The sequence below is a fragment of the Lithobates pipiens genome, unplaced genomic scaffold (assembly GCF_037356315.1).
Source record: "Lithobates pipiens isolate NorthernLeopardFrog02 unplaced genomic scaffold, aLitPip1_a1.2 Scaffold_18, whole genome shotgun sequence".
Taxonomy (NCBI): domain Eukaryota; kingdom Metazoa; phylum Chordata; class Amphibia; order Anura; family Ranidae; genus Lithobates; species Lithobates pipiens.
In genome coordinates, this window is record NW_027507758.1 from 267174152 (window position 1) to 267194754 (window position 20603).

General features: G+C 38.9%; 1 protein-coding gene across 1 annotated transcript in view; it reads right to left on the minus strand.

Annotated features, from left to right (window-relative positions):
- Positions 1–498: 498 nt before the first annotated feature.
- Positions 499–20603, minus strand: part of RSPO3 (R-spondin 3) — a 116708-nt gene continuing 96603 nt past the window's right edge. Inside the window, exon 5 of the mRNA XM_077486937.1 lies at positions 499–2549. Within this exon, the coding sequence (XP_077343063.1) occupies positions 2417–2549 (133 nt within the window). The 3' untranslated portion in view covers positions 499–2416. The remainder of the gene's footprint in view (positions 2550–20603) is intronic.

The window sequence follows — 20603 nt, forward strand, 5'->3', positions numbered from 1 at the left end:
ATGCCGGGAATGCTAACTGCACATTGGCTGTGCTCTCAGCCAAACTATCAAACCATCCAATGGCTGGTGTCATAACGAATCACATGTGCAGCACCATAGCAGTTGAAGATTAAACAGAGGCAAAGATGGCAGCTTCCTTGGCTGAAAATGATAGGGGAGTTTACTTCCACTTTAAAAATGTTGCAAGCGCTCAAAATAACTAGAAATATAGCATGCTCCCAACTTCCTCTTTGACATGACAACACGGCTCTGAATTCCGTGCATATGTTGTCAGCCGTGCTTACTTCATTTCCATTAGATTACAAAAAACACAGACAGCTCCTCATCCCTCCCCCCTCCCCTCCCACCCCCTTATCTCCATAATGGAATTATGTTTTATGTATATATTTCAAATAAGTCATCCTTAAACAAACATCCTCAATCAATTTTGCAATTTTGCAGCATATAACATATTAACACAATTAAGAAAATGTGTGGCCAACTAAAAACTCAACTGTGTCATGAAATATATTTATTGTAGTGGAATTTCGCTCAATAGATACACACAACATTATTGAAGTTGTACCCCTTTCTCCATGCTGATCAACAAGCAGATTATAAAATAATAATTTTTTCCAGAAGATAACAATACTGGAAAATACACAAAGTTTCCATGACATACTGCTTTTTTTTTTACTGTATTACTTAGCTCTTCTGCCATTCACAGCCAAATACCTATGTAGCTGTTAGGATCTGCTGTGACTGGCAGATCAATGCTTTGCAGATCCTTCCAGAAGCAGAAGGATTAAAGGTTTTGGTCTGTAGATTTTTTTTTTTTTAACATGCAGACAGATGCATGATAGATATAGCAGTAAAATGAAAGCAGAGGGATAGAACATGCTGCCCTGCACAAAAAGCAATTATGTCTGGGACACTACGTCCGTCTGGAAACCATTCTGATGTTCAATACATTAAACAGCATTTCTAGCAAAGCACGATAATATTCCATCCAAGAACTTCTTCCAAGGTTGCAAAGAAACAACCACTACAAACTTTTATGACTGCAAACTGCTCCTTTACAATGCAAGAGGATATTATATTTAATTTATTTCACCAGAAAAAAAAGAATGGTAGGCTAGGCCCAGTGCTATTTTTGAATTTTTGTATTTGCCATCTAACATTATGTGGTTCACATCCTGCTCTTTGCTCAATCACACCATCTAGCCATGCCTTTTTTATAGGACTATGACATGCTGCAGAATGTATTCAATACTTGTTATTGCTGAGTGACACCTTGGACACATTTTGGAAAAGCACCAAAGGCACTGTTTAAATGTTTTTCACATTCTGTCCTTATTTTTGCATAGATGTGGTTAAGTTATAGGGACGTAAGGAATTCAGTATTCTGGCTGATGTTGAGCCCTATCCAATATGAATTTTAGACAAAGGATCACGTCTGTCTCTCCCTGTTAACTTCTCCTTGTTAGCCTTCTAGAGTTTACAGGGATATCCTAAGACGTCATTCTCCTCCATTTCTCCACTGATTTTTCCCTTGCAAACATTCAAAGGCTAAAACTACAACAAGCATAGGAAAATGTAATTGACCAAATTTGTGAGCGCTAATAAATTAAAATATGTCTAACCATAGAGCAGCTTTGCTTTGAGATTAGTACCGCATTTTGTTCCTATACAACGTATAAATGTTATCCTGCAGCACTGACTAAACGTAATATTGCTCATTATGACTTATGAGGCAGCGTCGACCCAAATAAAACTCAGTTCACACTACTGTAACTGTAAAGAGAACCGAAAAAGAACACATCCTGGAAATGTTCCAGTCCTACAGCTGGCATGGAGTGAGGTAACCATAATTTAGCTGGATATGGTTTGATAATTTCCTCAGTAATGTGTACATGCTGGTAAATGCTTTATTTTTTCTTTTTTTTTTCTTTTTTTTGTGATTCAACCACAGAAATGTGTTAGAGAACAACTGTGCTGTAGACTTCCATATATAACTTGTCTATAATTCTCAAAAAAAAAAAAAACAGCTTGAAAAAATACTTTACAAAATAGGCTAAGATGTTGCTATTAATAATTACAAGGAAGAGAGTCTTAATTGAAGAGAGTCTTAATTGTCTTTTACATATGCATAAAAGCATAAAAATATAAAGCATCCATGGAGCACATCTCATAATTCTTTTCTGTTAGGTGTCTCTGATTCTTTTTCTTTTTCAGCATATCAGTAATTCATTAGAGAAGCTTGGAATGTTGTTAAGGCCTTAGTTGTATGAAAGCTCTCCACTCCATTTAAAGGTTTAGTCAGCCAGGGATGTGATCAGTATAGCAGCATCAGAAGTCGGTCATAGAGGCATGCGGCCTTACATGTCCGATAAGAGCACAAGAAGGTTACGGCTGCATCGTCTGCATTTTCCAATTTCTAGGCTTTGACTTCTCGTTGCTTTCCTTCTCCTCGCTGAGGTTTTTCTTGTTTTTTCTGCCTCTGTTTCCTCTGTACATCTCCCTCCTTTCTTCTCTGCTTGTTCTTCTTTGTCTCATCTTTGCCTTTTACCCTGAAACGAAAACCAAAAACTGTTTAGTTTCATTATCCCTTAAAAGTAAAGCATATTAACTGTTTTTAATATGTTATTGATATTTTAACTTTTTTTTTTTTGTTCTGTAGAAATGTATGAAGAAGTAAAGCAAAACTGATGGTAAGAATTGGCTAGAACAGTGGTTCCCAAACTTTTGTGACCATGGAATGGTAAATTGTTAAAAACTGTCTATTCTCCAACAGTAATAAATACAGTTTATACTCAAACAACAAATTTGTAGGAATGCAAAAAATGTACATATTCTGGATGGCTGAGGGCTGGGTGCCACTGTAGGGGGATGGAAGTTGTGAAGAGACCTAGGAGATTCTGCAGCAGACTTGGCTGTCCTGTAGGGGTTGAGGCTTCAGGAGGAAGCTGGGGGGGGGGCACTTTGAGACACTGTTGGAGGTTGGGGGCTCTATCGGGGACCGGAGGGTCTGCAGCAGGCAGGGGTGTACTGTGGGAAACTGAGCTACACTGGGAGAAGCTGGCCACAACTGTGGATGCTGAGGGCTCTGTGCACTGGGGAACTATGGGAGGTTGGGGGGGGGTACTGTGGGAGCTAGGAGGAACTGTGGGGGTTTAAGGGTTCTGCAGCTGGTTAGAGACCTGGAAGAAGGGAGGCTGTGGCAGCAATAGTGGCTGAGAACCATTGGTCTAGAACATTAAGGAAAGCATTTATTGATGGTTTGGAGCTCATTAGTATAAATAGATGGTAATAGAAATTTAGTGTATTAAAGTGTGTCACCCTATCACAGGATGCAATAGTGATCTGTGGATGAGCAGAAGGAACCAGTGAGTGTTGCTAGAGCCAGCAGATTGCCCCCTTTGGAAGTGTTGGTTTCCCTGGAGACTTCAGTAGACAATTTCTACTGAAGGAAGCATTGTTTGATAGTGCAGGTGGCATAAATATTTTCCCACGGGGAGTCTGTGCTAGAGATAGGGCTGCAGACCGCCCCACACACACATATATACTTCGTCAAGATGGCCACTCTGTGCCAGATCACATGCCTAGCACGTGATCTGACACTTCCGGGTCTGGGGTGTGCATGCCGCTGGCGACCCGCTCCTGATGTGATTGAATACAATGGAAGACAGGCAGACCACCATTCTGTGAGAGGGGAATGTACTGATCCTATGTTTCTGCTAAGCAGGAACACAGATCTTTACCTTTCCCCAGTCAAAGCATCTCCCCCACAGTTAGTAAGCCCTCCCTAGGAACACATTAACCCTTTGATCGCCCCTGATGTTAACCTCTTCCCTGCCAGTGTCATTAGTACAGGGACAGTGTATTTTTTTTGGCACTGATCACTGTATTAGTGTTACTGGTCCCCAAAAAGTGTCAAAAGTTTCAGTTAGGTGTACAATATTGCAATCCCACGCAAGTCACTAATTTCCGGCATTACTAGTAAAAAACAGATAAATAAAAAAATAAATAGATAAAAATATCCCATAATTTGTAGACGCTGTAACTTTTGCGCAAACCAATTAATATACATTATACGCTTATTGGGATTTTTTTTACCAAAAATTTGTAGCAGAATACATATTGGCCTAAAGTGATGAAGAATTTAAAATTGTCAAAGACAAAGTGCAACAAATTAGATAAATGAGACACCCTTGAAACAATATATACTGTAGTTAATGCAATAAATGTTACAGCTCAAATCATTTCAAGTAATGCATATGTTCAAGTACAAGCAAAAATTCACTGATGTGATGATATGATAAAAAATAAAAAAAATTTTTGGTAGTAATTATAGCTACTAAATTGTCTTACTAATCTTCACATAATGCATCTTTATCTTTTCATTTCAGCTTGGTATATTACATATCTTCTGTAGACTCGTAAAAAAACAATACGTTGTCAATGCAGAATGGCTTGCAAACGGGGAGAATGAGAAAAGTTTGGTATAATGCATGAGGGGAAAAAAATGTAGAAAAAATCTTTAACCAGCACCTGCCAGTAAAGCACATTCAGAGGCCTAATTTGATACATTTTACTTTCCTTATGAACCCAGTCCAGGTATGGGATATTATATATATATATATATATATATATATATATATATATATATATATATATTTTTTTTTTTTATATTATTCCCCAAGTGAACTGTACCAACACATAACAAAGGTTAAAAACTCATGTGGGGCTCTGCACCTCTCACTTCTCACTCCACAAACTTATACTACTATATATATTTAGCTTAAAGTTAAAGTGTAACTTTAATGGGGAATGGTTAAAATCTCCATCTCTGGGACTCCCTCACTTTCTGTTCTGGGGACAACAGTTTATCAAAAATCTGCAACAAGGAAATAAACAACAATAAAAGAATGACAGAGGTTCTAGCATTCCCTTACAAAACTTAAAAAAAAAAAAAGAAGCCTTTTACTTTTTGTCTGCGTTGCTGTTGGAGAGTTTCCTTCACTTTGGGGGTTATTTTCGAAAGGCAAATCTACTATGCACTACAAGTGCACTTGAAAGTGTACTTGGAAGTGCAGTCACTGTAAATCTGAAGATTAGATCTGAAATGAGGGGAAGCTCTGCTGATTTTATCATCCAATCATGTGCAAGCTAAAATGCTGTTTTTTTATTTACCTTGCATGTCCCCCTCAGATCGACAGTGACTGCACTTCCAAGTGCACTTGTAGTGCAAAGTGGATTTGTCTTTTAGTAAATAACCCCCTTTGTGTCTGAGAAAAGGTTGTCCCTTGGACAATGAGTAAGAGGAAAGCTCTCTTATGGGGCCCCAGACAGATGTTAAACCTGTAAAGGGCTCTAAAATTTTCTCATTCTATCTCTTTGACTAAAGATATACTTTAAATTGCATCCTCTTTACTGTTGATCCTCTCCTCTGCTAACATAAAGGGTCATAACTTTGCTGAGTGTCATCTATAGAGTAATTTTTATTGTGAGCTCATAAAAGAAGAGACCAGGACCTCAAAAGTAAAACATAATGCAAATGGAACAGTAGAAGTTATGGATCTGGAAGTGGCTGTTGGAGAAGGGGTTACATTGTGGTACCCCTTAATACTTGGTCACAGTTGCCTGTGGTACAGCATAAAACGATGCAACCTCAGTTACGTACTCAATTCACTTGTGTCAATGAAACAATTTTGTGTCCAGGCCTCTCTTGTTATACTTGCATAACGCTGACCATATATGCAGGCATAACTCTGATCTAGAAAACATGCCTTTTGCTTTGAACATCGGCTCTACAGAATTGACTAACTTTTTCTAGTGCGGGGGTCTCTTTAGCTGGGTGTAGAAAAATTTGAACTGATTGTTTAGGCAGGCCTTCAATTTACATATTAATTTGTTGAACTGACACATCAAAAATGTATTTAAAGCTAAATTTATTTATTTTTTAGAAAGAGTAGCGTGGTTTAATTTCTGTCTATGTCCCTGCTTGGGCGATTTTCTTCCTTTATTCATAATGATGACTGGTAAAAGTAAAGGGATTGTCAAAACTTTCAGTTGTCACTAGAACAGGAATAGAAGGGAAATCTTCCAATGAGAACTATTGTTCTGGTGACAACTGTCGTAGTGGGGATTAGTTATACCTTAAAGTATAACTAAAGGCAAAACTTGTTTATTAGTTTTTGATAGAGTGCAGAGGTATTAGAACGCTTGTCAGTTTTTATTGCTGTCTGCGTCAACATTAGGGTGATTTACGTTCTCTATTTGTCCTGTTTACCATTATCATAAAGTGAAAGTAAAAGAAAATTCCAAATTTTGGGTTGTCCCCAGAAAAGAAATTGAGGGGAAATTTTCCAATGGAAACACTAGTTCTGGTGACCTGGGGGTCTCCAAGAAATTTGGTTAATTTGCAAGGATTTCCTCAAACTTCTTATTTGGCTATAGGACAGGAAGTGATGGGAAATCTCTGCAATGGGACACAGATGGTGGAAACATTTTTTTGACAGAGCGTATGACCATCCCTTAAGCCCCATACACACTATCAGGCCGCGTACACACGCGGGGACTGTTCGCCCAACTTTGTCCGTCAAACAGTTTCGGCAAACAGTCCGCTCAAAATTAGCATGGACGGACATGGCCACACACGACGTACGAACAGTTTGCTGAAACCGTGCGCGATGATGTGAACGGCACGTACGACGGGACAAAAAATACGACGTCCTATACACTGCATTATAACTTTCGGCGTGTAAATCCTTTCTGAGCATGCGCGGAACTTAGTTTGACGAACAAGCCTACGCACGAGCGGACTGTTCGCTGAAACAAGGTTTCAGCGGACAGTTTTACGGAAATTCCGAAAAACCTTGTTCGTCAAACTGTCCGCTGAAACTGTCCGCTGAAAGCCCACACACGAGCGGACTGTCCGCCCAAACACTGTTCAGCGGACAAAGTTGGGCGAACAGTCCGCCCGTGTGTACGCGGCCTCAGATTTTCTACTGATTTTTGTCTCAGATATATCAAAACCATGTAGTGCAAGGGCCTGCCCGATTGCATACAAATTGAAACTCCTAAGGTTTGACCTCATATTATATAGCTTTGGTAAATCTGAGGGAAAAAAAATCAGCAGAAAACCTGATAGTGTGTATGGGGCTTTACTCTATCCAAAAAGAAAAAAAAATATTTTTACCTATAGTTCTACTTTAGGGAGATTTACTCTAATTTCCTGTTGGGTCTACAGTACAGGAAGTGTAAGGAAATATCTGGATTGGGTCACAGATAGCAAAAAAAATAGACAGGTTTTCACTATTCCCTATCCACAATGAAAAATATTTTAGCTATGGTTTTATTTTAAGCAAAATATATGTGAGACCATCTTAATTGCATATTTTGCAGATCTTCAACAAATACTGATAGGAATGCGACTTCAGGGGCAGTGTTGTTCCTGAAGATACTGGGAGGCAAAATAGGTATGGAGCGTTTTATTAAAAATCTCGGATGTCAGAGTATTTTATAACAGGAATATAAACTGGAAGAAAATTGTACAGAGTATAGACAATATTATACATATACCAACTGTAAATAGTGACATCCCCAGGCCCAGAGGCAGGAGCCTTGTATCATGTTTCCATTGATTTGATGGTTTCATGGTTTGATGGACTTAGCATACACGATCCCAAAGCATGTTAAATATAACCTACCAAATTTTGGGTAGCTATGATATAAATGGGAAGTGGTTCAAATTAGTGCCTTTGACCTCACTGGCTGTTAATAGGAAATAGAGGTTTTTGGGATTAATATTAAAGAAAGAATGTCAGGATGCAGAATTTATATCAAAACCTTCTCCTTTAGAGAATTCCACTGCAGTTTGATAACAACAAATACTGTTCTTGGGGGTCCCATTGGCTCAGTCCCTGAGATTGAGAAACATTCCAACTGGGACCAATTTTGTTTGGCATTCTCTTCTCTATAAAATATCATTGCAAGCAGCTCTCAGCCAAACAGAAGTCTAGAATCCCTTTGTAGATGTAAATATAAATATCTACTTAGAAATCTACAATATCTACTCAGATGAAAGATAATGCTGTACGTTTAGGTATGTAATCAGGAAGCTAAACTAAAAATCACATCCTATAGATGCTTCAATTCACAAAACATACTTCATTCATCTTCCTAGAGAAATAATTCATATCTTGTTTTTGCATATTAAATAACAAGAACAATTGTAATCAGGTTTTATATTTTTACATATTTACAGCATGGTTTTGCAAATGTTTGGTTGAATAAAGAAATCTTCATTAAATGTGGGTTGCTCCCTGACTTTGTTTTCAATTTACATCTACAGTAGGATTATAAATTACATTAATGCAATCTACTTTTTCAATTTACAAATATTTTAGCCTATAATCATTATATCAATAATGGATGCTTTTCTTTTATGCTTTGTATTTATAATAACTCTTTTACTGCCACTGAATTAACTATTACTTTATTGGCAGCACCAACATCTATATACTACACTATAACAGCTAGGCGTTTGTATTTTTACTCCTGGCTGCCAGATTTCTAGTAGAAGCCACCCAGTCACTTCTAGTCCAACCATCAATCACTTCTACAGTGTTTTTAACATAATTTGAGTGTAGGTATTACTCAAAATATTAATTTAATAAACAATACTATGTGACAAAAAATGACAACTGCCACTATTATTTCTTTAGAGGTCTCTGCTTTTAGAAAATATATAATATTTTGGTTTTGGTTTTGATTTTTAAGTAATCTTAATGCCTAAAATGTACATGTAACACATATGCAATAACTGAAGGAAAATGGCTCTAAGTAGGGTTAAGATCAATAAACTTTAAATCTGATCACTAAATTATCTACTTGAAAATGCCTAAAAACGTTGATTATTTTGGTAAAATTATTATTCTCAAGTAAATGTTTTTATCTTTAAAACAGTTTAACTTATTGTCGCAAATGAAATACAAGGTGAACTTATTATCTGTATTTGTATTGATCCAGTTCTGGTTTTAGTGCATAAATCACATACCGTTTTATGAAATGTTTGTAGCAACTTAAAACACCAGGCCATCTGTAAGTATTGCCTAAGTTACAGTTCCAGCTGCAATGTATTAAGAACTAGTACATGAAAATGTTCCATTTCATTGCAGAATCAATACTGCTCTCATCATGAGTTTTTTTTTTTCATTTTCTATTTTCTTGCCATGTAAAACAACTTAGTTGTGAAAATACATTTACTTGGGAATCTAATTTGTTCATCATCATGTGTTTTTTTCCATTGAATATGGCACCCTGATAAATGTAAAGAAGCTTGTATTACAAGAAATATTGGGCCTGCTATTGTGAACCTCCTTATGGCAGTTTGCTCCACTGGTTTAAATACTTTCAGATAATGACCCAGAATAGGCATGCAAGAAATGCAGTCAGAATTGTGATATGCATGCTTGTTCCAAGCCAGTGACTTAGACAGTAATGGCGTTCTTGGATCAGCATGACAGCCGTGCAGCCAGCATTTTCAGAATGAAAGGTCAGCAATGGCAACTTCTATAATTCCCTCATTACAGGATTCCTTTATCCACCTTATTACCACCATATGTTTAAGAATGGAGAAGTGGTGAATGTGTATTTCTGGAGTGCTGTTTATAAGCAGCACTTCAGAACAGTATCATTCTAAGCCCTTGTGCACACGGAGATTCCGACAACCAAATCCATCGGATTTTGTCCGTCGTATTTTGTCCGACGGATTTTGTCCGAAACTGTTGTATACACATGGTTGGACGAAGTTGTCGGAAAATCTGAACGTTCAGAACGTGATGACGTTATTTTGTTACAACGGGACTACGTTCAGGCTAATAGCCAATAGCTTGGATGTAGGAATTTGATCTGAGCATGCGTGGCACTTTGTCCGATCGGAATTCTCTACACATGATCGGAGTATGTCCGATCGGAGCATTTTGTCGGAAAATATTTCCGGCAAGTTGAAAAATTTGGTCCGACGGATATTCCGACGCAAACAGTCTGATGCATACCACACACAGTCGGAATATCCAACAAAACGCTCCGATCAGACACATTCCGTCGGAATCTCCGATCGTGTGTACAAGGGCTTAGGCTGTGGTCTCAAAACTGTGGTCTGGGGGCAGATGTGTCCCTTTGCTTGCCTTTATCAAGCCCTTGGAGCACTACTCCTTCTACTGATATGATACACTATTCTGCCATCTGACACCAAAAATGGGGCACCATTTCTCCCACCGACACCAATAATGGAGGCACTATTCTTCCCTAGGATACCAACAATGGGGCACTATCTCCCCCCCCCCGCCATACAAAATGTGGAAATTTTTACTCCCACTGATGCCAGGACAATTTCTACTCCTGCTGGCCACAGTCCAGCCCTGCTAAAGTCTGAACGACAATAAATCGGCCCTTTGTTTAAAAAGTTTAGAGACTGCTCTAGGGTATGCACCCACCATCATAAGGCAGTTAGTGTATAGGTACAGGGCAGGTTGTTTGCAAATAGCTACAGAAATAATTAAATACTGTCTATGTTAATTTTTTTACTTGCACTACCATACAATTTTTCAGGACAAGTTTTCAGAGATATGTCCTTTTCATCAAGGTCCAAGAAGTACTGATGCACAAACATACCCCGAAAGCTTGTTTTGAAAAATTGTATTTTAGTGCAAATAAAAAAATAAACAGACTACTTAATTGTTTCTGTCGCAAGTGCACTAATACATCTACAATCACCTCAAGCAAAAAACTACAAAAATCTGACAGAGGTTCTAACCCCCCCCACCTTATGCACTACTAAAGGAAATGTATTTATTTTACACTTCAAACGCTTTTAACCCTAAAACAGCAGTTAGGTCACTGAAGACTTGAGCCATTAATTATCATTTTGGCTTTAGATGTTAAATGTATGTTTTTAAGAATCTGTAAAAGTGTATGTTTTTTTTTTAGAATCTGTCTACCACTTTTGTAGCTCATACATCCTGATAATATACTTTGTAAAACCCATCTTCAATCTATTACATTCTTATCAGGCATTGGCAAGGGTTAACAATTTGGCTAACAGTCAAGTAAGATATGCAGCTATAGATCTTCAAAGACAAAATTAGTGCATATCATAGGTTACATGGATTACAGGATGTGAACTTCATGTGTTAGGGGCTCTGCAGTGGTCTGCATAGATAAAAGATAGCTACATTCCTGAGATATCAGGTCTAAAGCCTCCTTCTTCCTAAACAGAAAGTTGATGACTAATGGGTAAAAGTTATATCAAGGGAGCACTGTTCAGTGCCGTAAATCTTGATGTTTGAGCTACTGTTTTTCCCGTACTACCTAATACTCTGCACTGCTGAATGTGTGGCTAGGCAATATGGTTGAGGGAAGCCCTCTTTTCTTGTAGACATGTTAAAAAACTTTGCCTGGAGGAACTATTACTTTGTATTGTATTAACAAACCAAATACAGATGGGCAGATTTAGTTTTGCTGTACAGTTGCACTCAAAATGTAAAACTTCAAACAGACCAACTTAGAGGAACATCCTTGTAAAATGAAAGAGGATCCTCTGGTTCATCAACAAGCATGCTCCTGGATATTATGAAAGGATATATAAAGTTTTTTGGACAAAGAATTTGCATTTCACCTTGATGTGGGTAGGCAGTAACACATGTATTTTTCAAATTGCACTATTCATTTTATTGTTATGCAGTGCTGACAGCATACAGCTCAAGAGAATCGAAGACACTGGACAGATTTGGAACTAATTAGTATGAGCGTAGAATAAACGGATACACCACTGAGAATATTATTGCTATTGTTGTGAAGAAATAAAATATGATATGACAGTACATGGACTTTTTCAAACTAGACCACTGACTATTATAGATAAATTTAGTTCTCTTTCTTACTTATTTTTTTTTTTATCTAGTGCCTTTTATTTTAGCTAATATTACACAGGAAAATTTAACACGAATAGCATTATTTACTGTGGATCTCCGCTTATATATTCATCCTTAGTACTTTTAAAATGTATATGCTTATTGTCCATTTTATTGCACTAAAGCTTATGAATGGTGTAATTAACACCATGTTGCTGCTGGAATAACGTCATTTTTTTTTTTAAACTGTTTTGCTGTTTTTAATTTTTATTTTTTAAAACAGATAATTTCTTAAACATTAGCCTACTTTGGTAAATGCCTTCCAGAAACATTTGTAATTGTATTCTTCCTTTGCTACCCTGCTGCTCTGTACATATGGTGGAAGAGAAGAAAATAGCTAATACTTCTAGGTTATGAAGGAACACGTGATGTCCTCCCCTTTTTCTAATATGACAGTACTTGTTGACTGCCTCAGCACTGTCATATGAGGACAAGAAGTAAATACTCAGTCCTGTACAAATGTCAAATGTCATAGAGTGTCTTGATATCAGCCTATCAGGTCTACAGGCATACCCCACTTTTAAGTACACAATGGGGTGTATTTACTAAAGCTGGAAAGTGCAAAATCAGGCTCACTTCTGCATAGAAATTAATGAGCTTCCAGGTTTTAACCAAAACTTAATTGAACTAGCTGGGGTTAGAAGCTCATTGGTTTCTATGCAGAAGTGAGCCTGATTTTGCACTTTCCAGCTTTAGTAAATAACCCCCAATGTGTACTTAAAAGTGGGGAATGCCTGTATTGGATAGGTAGCCTGATTGGTAGCGGAAGGTACCCATATGGCAAACTGACAATGTTAAAGTGAACACCACTGTACTCCCATTAAGGCGGAACTAAATCCATCAATTTAACGATTTCAAAAATAGTTACATTCCAGGCAATGCTGGGAAAGCTAACTATAACATTTGCTTGTGCCCTCAACCAAACTTTCCAACCATGGCCGGTGTCATAACTGATCGCATGTGCAGTACCATGGCAGTTGCAGATCAAACAGAGGCTTATGGCCCATACGCACGATCCAAAAATCGGACAAAAAATACACGATCGTACGATAATCGGATTGTTAGTACAGAGCTGTCGAGAGCCGATGACGACAATTCATTCGATACCAGATCGTACGATTTTCATTTAGTCAGTTTGGTTGTCGTCCGAAAATACAATACAAATACATTACAACACATGACATCACTTACGATAATTTTCAGGACTTTAGTAATGTATTCAATTTCTACTTGCGACTATTAAGCAAAAAAAGTCAGACGATCTGTCGTCCAATTTTCAGGCCGTGTGTACGGGCTATAAGATGGCAGCAATATTAAGAGGTTTTGGTTCCTCTTTAGGGCACATAGAACAGCAAATACATAAATAAAACATATGTACATAAAATATATACAATTTTACATGTATTTTACATTCTATTCTTTTTTTAATTCCATTCTATTGCCTTCTATTCTATTCCATTGCATTCTGTTCTTTTATTTTCTATCCTATTCTGTTCTGTTTTACTCTATTACTGTATATGATATTATATTCTTTTATTTTCTGTTATATTCTTTTCTATTCTAATCCTTTATTTTCTATTCTATTTGCTGTGGAAATTAAAAAACGATTAGAATTTAAAAAACTTTTCGAATTTAATTTGAAAACTTTTTGAATCAATCCCAATTCAAATATGAATAAATAAAACAAATTCCAAAAACAAATTAAACAGATTAAATGAAAATAGCATCTGCAAAGCGCCTGAAAATTGCTTCTCAAGCCTCCCCAGTGTGAAAGCCCGAGTGCTTTCACACTGGGGCGGTGCGCTTGGGATGGGAAAAAAAGTCCTGCAAGCTGCATCTTTGGGGCAGTGTAGGAGTGCTGTATACAACACTTCTAACCACCCATGCCCATTTAAATGAATGGGCAGTGCTTCCGAAGCGCTTAAAAAAAGCACTTCAGAAGTGCCGCAACACGGGTACTTTTAACCCCTTTTTAACCCCTTCTTGGGGCCGAAAACAGACCTGCCACCCCAGTGTGAAAGGGGTCTCATCATTTCAATGTCTATCTCAATGTAATTTTAATGTCTTTGATTTATAATGAAAATTTCCATTATCCATGCACAGGTAGAAACCCGAGGCCCTACATTCTACCCCAGTACACTTGCAAAACATAAACGATAATAAAACTTTTAAAAATCTTAGAACTGCAGAAATTTGCACGATTCCCCCATCAACACAGACAGTGCTGACAGGGGAAACCCTCCTGCTGAGCAATTTTCTGGGGGGAAGCCATCCCCGCCTTGAGAAGACAGTGATTATCGCTAGCAGCTTTAGCAGCCGCTAGCGATAATCACAAGACAATCCAACAGGCTGGTTGAACCCAAGTTGTCCAGTCGATCAACTTGGTACATTCAGCCTGCCCATTAACAGTTGGAATCTCAGCCGGTTCCTGCTGCCTAAGGGTGACTACTAACATATTGATGTGTGAATGTTATTCAGTACTGTAGCAATCTGCCTAGCACTTTGGTTGCATGATGATACCCTCCCAGAGGGCAGGTCCATGGCATTTTGAGCTCAGGGAAAGTGTCCTGAATGATGCTGGCTGTCATTCAAGCCAGAAGACTGAGAACATCTAGTGATGGAAAAGAATCACTGCTTCACTTTGAAGGTGATTATTGCAGCAGATTTGCTTTTTATTTTTTTTATGGACTGATTATTTATTTATGGCTTGATTTCTGCTTTAATGCCCCGACCCTCCTCTTCTCAGGTCTCTCTTTGCTGCTTCTGGCCCCTTCCTCCTTTTGAGTGCCCCCACAGCAAGCAGCTTGCTCTGGGGGCACCTGAACCAAGCCGCAGCTCCGTGTGTCCATTCAGACACAGAGCCACTGTTCGGCTCCACCCTCTCTGTCTCCTAATTGGCTAGCTGAGTTTCATTGACAGCAGCGTGAACCAATGGCACCTCTGCTGTGTCTCAGCCAATCAAGAGGGAGATTCATTGCTGGATAGAGATGGGGCTCAGGTAAGTAATAGGGGGGCTGAGGAGGGCTGCTACACACAGAAAGTTTGAATAGAATGCATTAACCACTCCAGCCCCAGAAGATGTTCCTGCTTAATGACCGGGCCATTTTTTGCCGTACGGCACTGCGTTTCTTTAACTGACACTTGCGCAGTCACGTGACACTGTACCGAAGCAAAATGTATGTCCTTTTTTCCCACAAGCAGAGCTTTCTTTTAGTGGTATTTGATCACCTCTGCGGTTTTTATTTTCGTTGCGCTATAAACCAAAAAAGAGCGCCAATTTTGAAAAAAATAAAAATATTTTTTACTTTTTGCTATAATAAATATCCCCAAAAACAAATGTCTTCATAAGTTTAGGCCAATGTGTATTATTCTACATATTTCTGGTAAAAAAATCGCAATAAGCGTATATTGATTGGTTTGTGCAAATGAGTCGCTGTACTAACGTCAGATAGTTAGTACAGCAGCTCATCCTGAGCTGTCAGTTTTTTCTCTCCCTGCTGAGTTGATCAGAAAAACTACTGGTGTGTGCTAGGCTTTAATCCTGATGGGATGGGATAGGGCATTGGGGAGGAGAGACTGCAGGGACCGCTCTCACAGCATGGAGGAGCCTGCGGTGTGGAGGAATGGATCAGTACCAGTGCAAGGGAGCAATTTTTTTAGTTATTTTTCATTAATACAGCAATCTCCCCTGCTGATGTATTGTGTTCTGACAGAGGGACGGGCCCTTCCACCAGAACACTTGGGCCATTGGCTGAGAGCGCTGATCGGGAACCGATTGGCAGACCTTTTTTTTGTCATGCCTCTGCAACAGAAACTGGCCAGACTGACTGCAGTACATATGGGCCAAATGTTAGCCAGTTTCTATTGAACCAGCTGATGCCACCCGACAATGGGCCCGTGTGTACTAGGCTTTATGGAGAGCCTATAACCCTGCAATGGGCATGAGGAAGCCAAAGAATTGACATAAATTAATTACTACTGGAGAATAGGGGAGAAGAGTAGAGTGCCGATTGCCAGGGAAGCAGAGGATTGGGTATGTAGAAATGCCAGTCGCGCTGCCCTAGACATGAATCATTAAGGAAGCAATTTTGTTCTACCTGGAGATGAGTTTTACAGTATGGTATTGTTTTTTTGCCTTGCTTATTGTTTTGTTTTACCATGGCTTTTTGTGTGCCAAAATTGATAAACCTCACTCTTTAGCCCCATACACACAGATTTTCTGCTGATTTTTTTTCTTCAGATATACCAAGACCATATAATATGAGGTAAAACATTAGGAGTTTCACTTTGTATGCAATCAGGCAGACCCTTGCACTACATGGTTTTGTTATATCTGAAGGAAAAAATCAGCAGAAAATCTGATAGTGTGTATGGGGCTTTGGGTTTTTTACTACTGCAATTAGTTTTTTTGTGTTGTTGTCATATAATGACATATTGTTGTCCTTAGTAACACTCTGTACAGTACATAATAATAATAATGAGCATATACTTGCAAGATTTTCCACTCTATACAAGCATCTTCTGTTGTAGTTTTCTTACTACTCAGATTTTCTTTTCAAATCCGCCCAAGCATCAGTTGTTAATAACCTAATACTCAATTATATAGAGAATTACACATTCCATTTTGATAACTCAGGATCACTTTTGTATATACTATGAAGTAACTTTCTATGTCTGTAACTCATCTTGGTGGTGAAAGTTCACCTTGGCAAAGTTGTTGACCTCCTTACATTGTGTTGAGTCACCGATTACAACACTGCTTGAAAATGCGATTAACTTAAAGAAGAAAGTACTTGATTTGATGATTAAAGCGGTATTAACCCCCCCCCCCCCCCAAAAAAAAAAAAAATGAATATAGTGTAGCTTAGCAGCCCTTAGATGTGATGGCCACCATTTTTCTATATTTCACCTGGTGATCCAACTAGTAACACACCTATCGTATTAGGATGCCTACACTCTGGAAGAATGAGCAATAGAGACATCTATGGACAGCAGCATTATCAGTCTGGTACGGAGGGTGGTGTAAAGCCTCATACACACGATCGGACTTTGTACAAACTTTCTCGTGAATTTTTGTTCAAAGGGCGTCAGCCGTGAACTTGTATTGCATACACACGGCAGGACTTTTTCAGCCAACTTTCATCAAATCACGTGGTTTTTCTGCTCTTTACCGCCACCTTTGGTCAACTTCTGTATTGTTGTCTGATCTTTTGCTTTGGTTCTGAGCATGCGTGTTTGTACTTTGTGCAAAAGTCCTATGGTTTTCTGTACACACGATCAGACTTTGCTCCATCGGACTTTTGTTGCCGGAAAGTTTGTCCGTTCGCACAGCCAACAAAAGTCAGATGAAAACCTTAAAAGTTTGTCCGATGGAGCGTACATACGGTCGGATGTTGACTTAAAACAGCTAATTTGCATGTTTGCTGTCAAAAAGTCTGATCATGTGTATGGGCCTTTAACCTCCCTGGCGGTACGATTATTTCGGATTTTAGGTGCTAAAAGCGGTACCATTATTTTGCATGAAAATTTGGCGTTTTATATTGTAGTCCTGCAATTCTTAGGAATAACTCACTTAAATCTGTCCAAACCAGAGTCTAGCAGACATCCCGGGTATGATAAAGTTTGAAAAATTAAATCATAAATTATAATATAATAAATAATTATAAATAATTGTACCAAATAATAATATAACAATAATAAAAATTATTCAATAATGTAATCAAATCAAAAACACTGAAATTTGCTCAGTTGCAGAATTGTCACTGTCATTACTTTTCAGTATTTGATGACGGATCTCCCCACAAATCGCTATCGCTCAATTCTGCGAGTGATTCTAATTTATTATCGCTGTTTTCTAGCTGGTCTAAAATCATTTTTGATGTACAGTGACAGTTTGGTTGCTATGGGCAATCTCCAGTTTCCAGGCATAAAGAACAGTTTTTATTATATAAAACTGCATGCAGGACACTGGGCAGACCACTAGGGACAACGGGGATGTGAAATATTTACATACAGCAATGTAATCTGTAAGATTACATTATACTGTATGTTTACTGTTTGTTTCACTTTTTGAATTTGGCGCCGATCTCCGTGCCCGTGCGTCGCAACGCTCGCAGGGCACGGAGATCGGCGATGTGATGCATCGAGCGAGACACGGCTCGCTCGTACAGCGGGGAGACAACGCTGGATCCGAGGGAGAAGGTAAGTAAACATCCTCCTGGATCCAGCGATGCAGTCCCGAGTCTGACTCGGGGATACCGCTTTTGGTATAAAAAATCCACCCCGAGTCAGACTCGGGAATACCGTCAGGGGGGTTAAGCCCCTTACACACTATCATATTTTCTGCTGAGTTTTTCCTTCAGATTTACCAAAACCATGTAGTACAAGGGCCTGCCTGATTGCATACAAATTGAAACGCCTAAGGTTTGACCTCATATTATATGGTTTTGGTAAATCTGAAGGAAACACTCATCAGAAAATCTGATAGTGTGTGTGGAGCTATAGATATGCATATTTAGATGGACTTGACTAACAAAGTGAAGCTGAACTCCAGCTCACATTTTATAAGCAGCTACAGCAACATTTTTTTTTCTTTTGGGATAAAGAATTAACATAAATGAACACAAGGTGACCATTATAAACACCCCTGTCAGTGTTAAAAAGTTTTTTCCCAACCCTCTAACTGCTACTGTGTCTTGACAGCTTAGTCTGTTAAAGTACGCTGAAAAATAACACTTACTGTCTGGATTACCCGGTGAAAGGGAAAAAGGCCTAAAAAAGAAAACGAATGCAGCCATCACATCTAAGAATTGGTAAGCTGCAATTTTATATATAATTGTTTTTGGGTTTAATGCTGCTTTAATAAGGGTTATGGATAACTAAATGAAAAAAGTAAAGTAAATCAGTGGTGGTCAACTTGGTAGCTACAGTGAACCTCCCCTGCCACGTTAATTGCTCCCCATATGCCTTTTGAATTTACCCAATGTAAATAATAGCCATAACTGAAGATTTGTCAAAAATATGTAGATAATGCATACTATTTACAAAGCCTATCTCATTGATGTGCTTTAGAGTATTATCACAAAGGCAGAGTTACACTTCATTTATTTACAGTTTTTTTTTTACAGAAGAAAAGACCCAGCAGAGATAGATAACAGCTTTCTCATTTGAAAGCCCAGCACTAGCAATGTGCTTTTACGGCTCCTGAAGATGGAAGATCTGGACAAATTCCAAGTACACTTACTCCTTGTTTAATAACTTACCTGTTTAACGACCACTCGGACTTACGACCAGCTCTCCCCACCAGAACGAGGCGCTATACATCATTGTATTGTACAGTATTTTCGTTTGTGCTCTGTACTTATGCAAATTAACCACTTCCCGCCCACCATATAACAGAATGACTTGTGCAAAGTGGTTAAGTTATCCTGACTGGACATCATATGACGTCCAGCAGGACAAGCTGCGATTGTGCGCGGCATGTAGGCTCTTTACTATGTGATCAGCTGTGTCCAATCAAAACAGGAAGGGCTGTGTATTGGCTTTTCCTCCACTCGAGCTGACAGATGTGAGTGAAGGAGAGCCAATCGGCTGCTCTCCTGACAGTGGAGTCTGCGCTGATTGATTATCAGTGCAGCCCCCCCTCCAAGGATGCCCACTCATGTTCACCAGGGATGCTCACCAGGTATGCCCACCCATGACCATCAGGGTTGCCAATCAGTGCCCATTAGAGGTGCCAATCAGTGCCCATCAGTATTGCTTGCCAGTGCCTCCTCATCAGTGCTGCCTATCAGTGCCATCTATCAGTGCCCACCAGTGCCACCCATTAGTGCCAACTATCAGGGCCCATCAGCGCTGCCTATAAGTGCCCATCAGTGCCGCCTATATGTGCCCATCAGTGTGGCCTTTCAGTGCCCATCAGTGTCGCATATCAGTGCCACCTATGAGTTCCCATCAGTGCCGCCTATCAATGCCCATCAGTGCTGCATATCAGTGCCACCTATCAGTGTCCATCAGTGCTGCCTATCAGTGCCCATCAGTGAGCTGCAAATTAGTGCCCATCATCAGTACCTATCAGTGCCACCTCATCATTGCAACCTCATTTTTGCCACCTCATCAGTGCCCATCAGTGCCACATTATCAGTGCCCGTCAGTGCAGCCTCATCAGTCCCCATGACTGAAGGAGAAAACTTACTTATTTACAACAAATTTTAAAAGCAACAAAGAAAAACTAATTTTTTTTCACAATTTATGTTTTTTTAAATTTGTTTAGCAAAAAATAATAACCCCAGTGGTAATTGAATACAACCAAAAGAAAGCTCTATTAGTGTGAAGAAATTGATAAAAAATGTGTTTGGGTACAGTGTTGCATGACCACGCAATTGTTATTTAAAAAGCGACAGCGCTGAAAGCTGAAAATTGGCCTGGGCAGGAAGGGGGGAAAGTGTCCTGTATTGATGTGGTTAAAACAATGCTATTGAGTCTGAGTTTTGTGTTCAGACCTTTTTTTGGACAATAAAGTACAGTACCGTAGGTAAGAAGGCTTAAAATATTGATTACTTGTGGCTCCTCGTTTAACGACCTGTACGTTGGAACGGAACCTGGTCGTTAAGGGAGGATTACCTATATATAATAAAAGAGAAACGT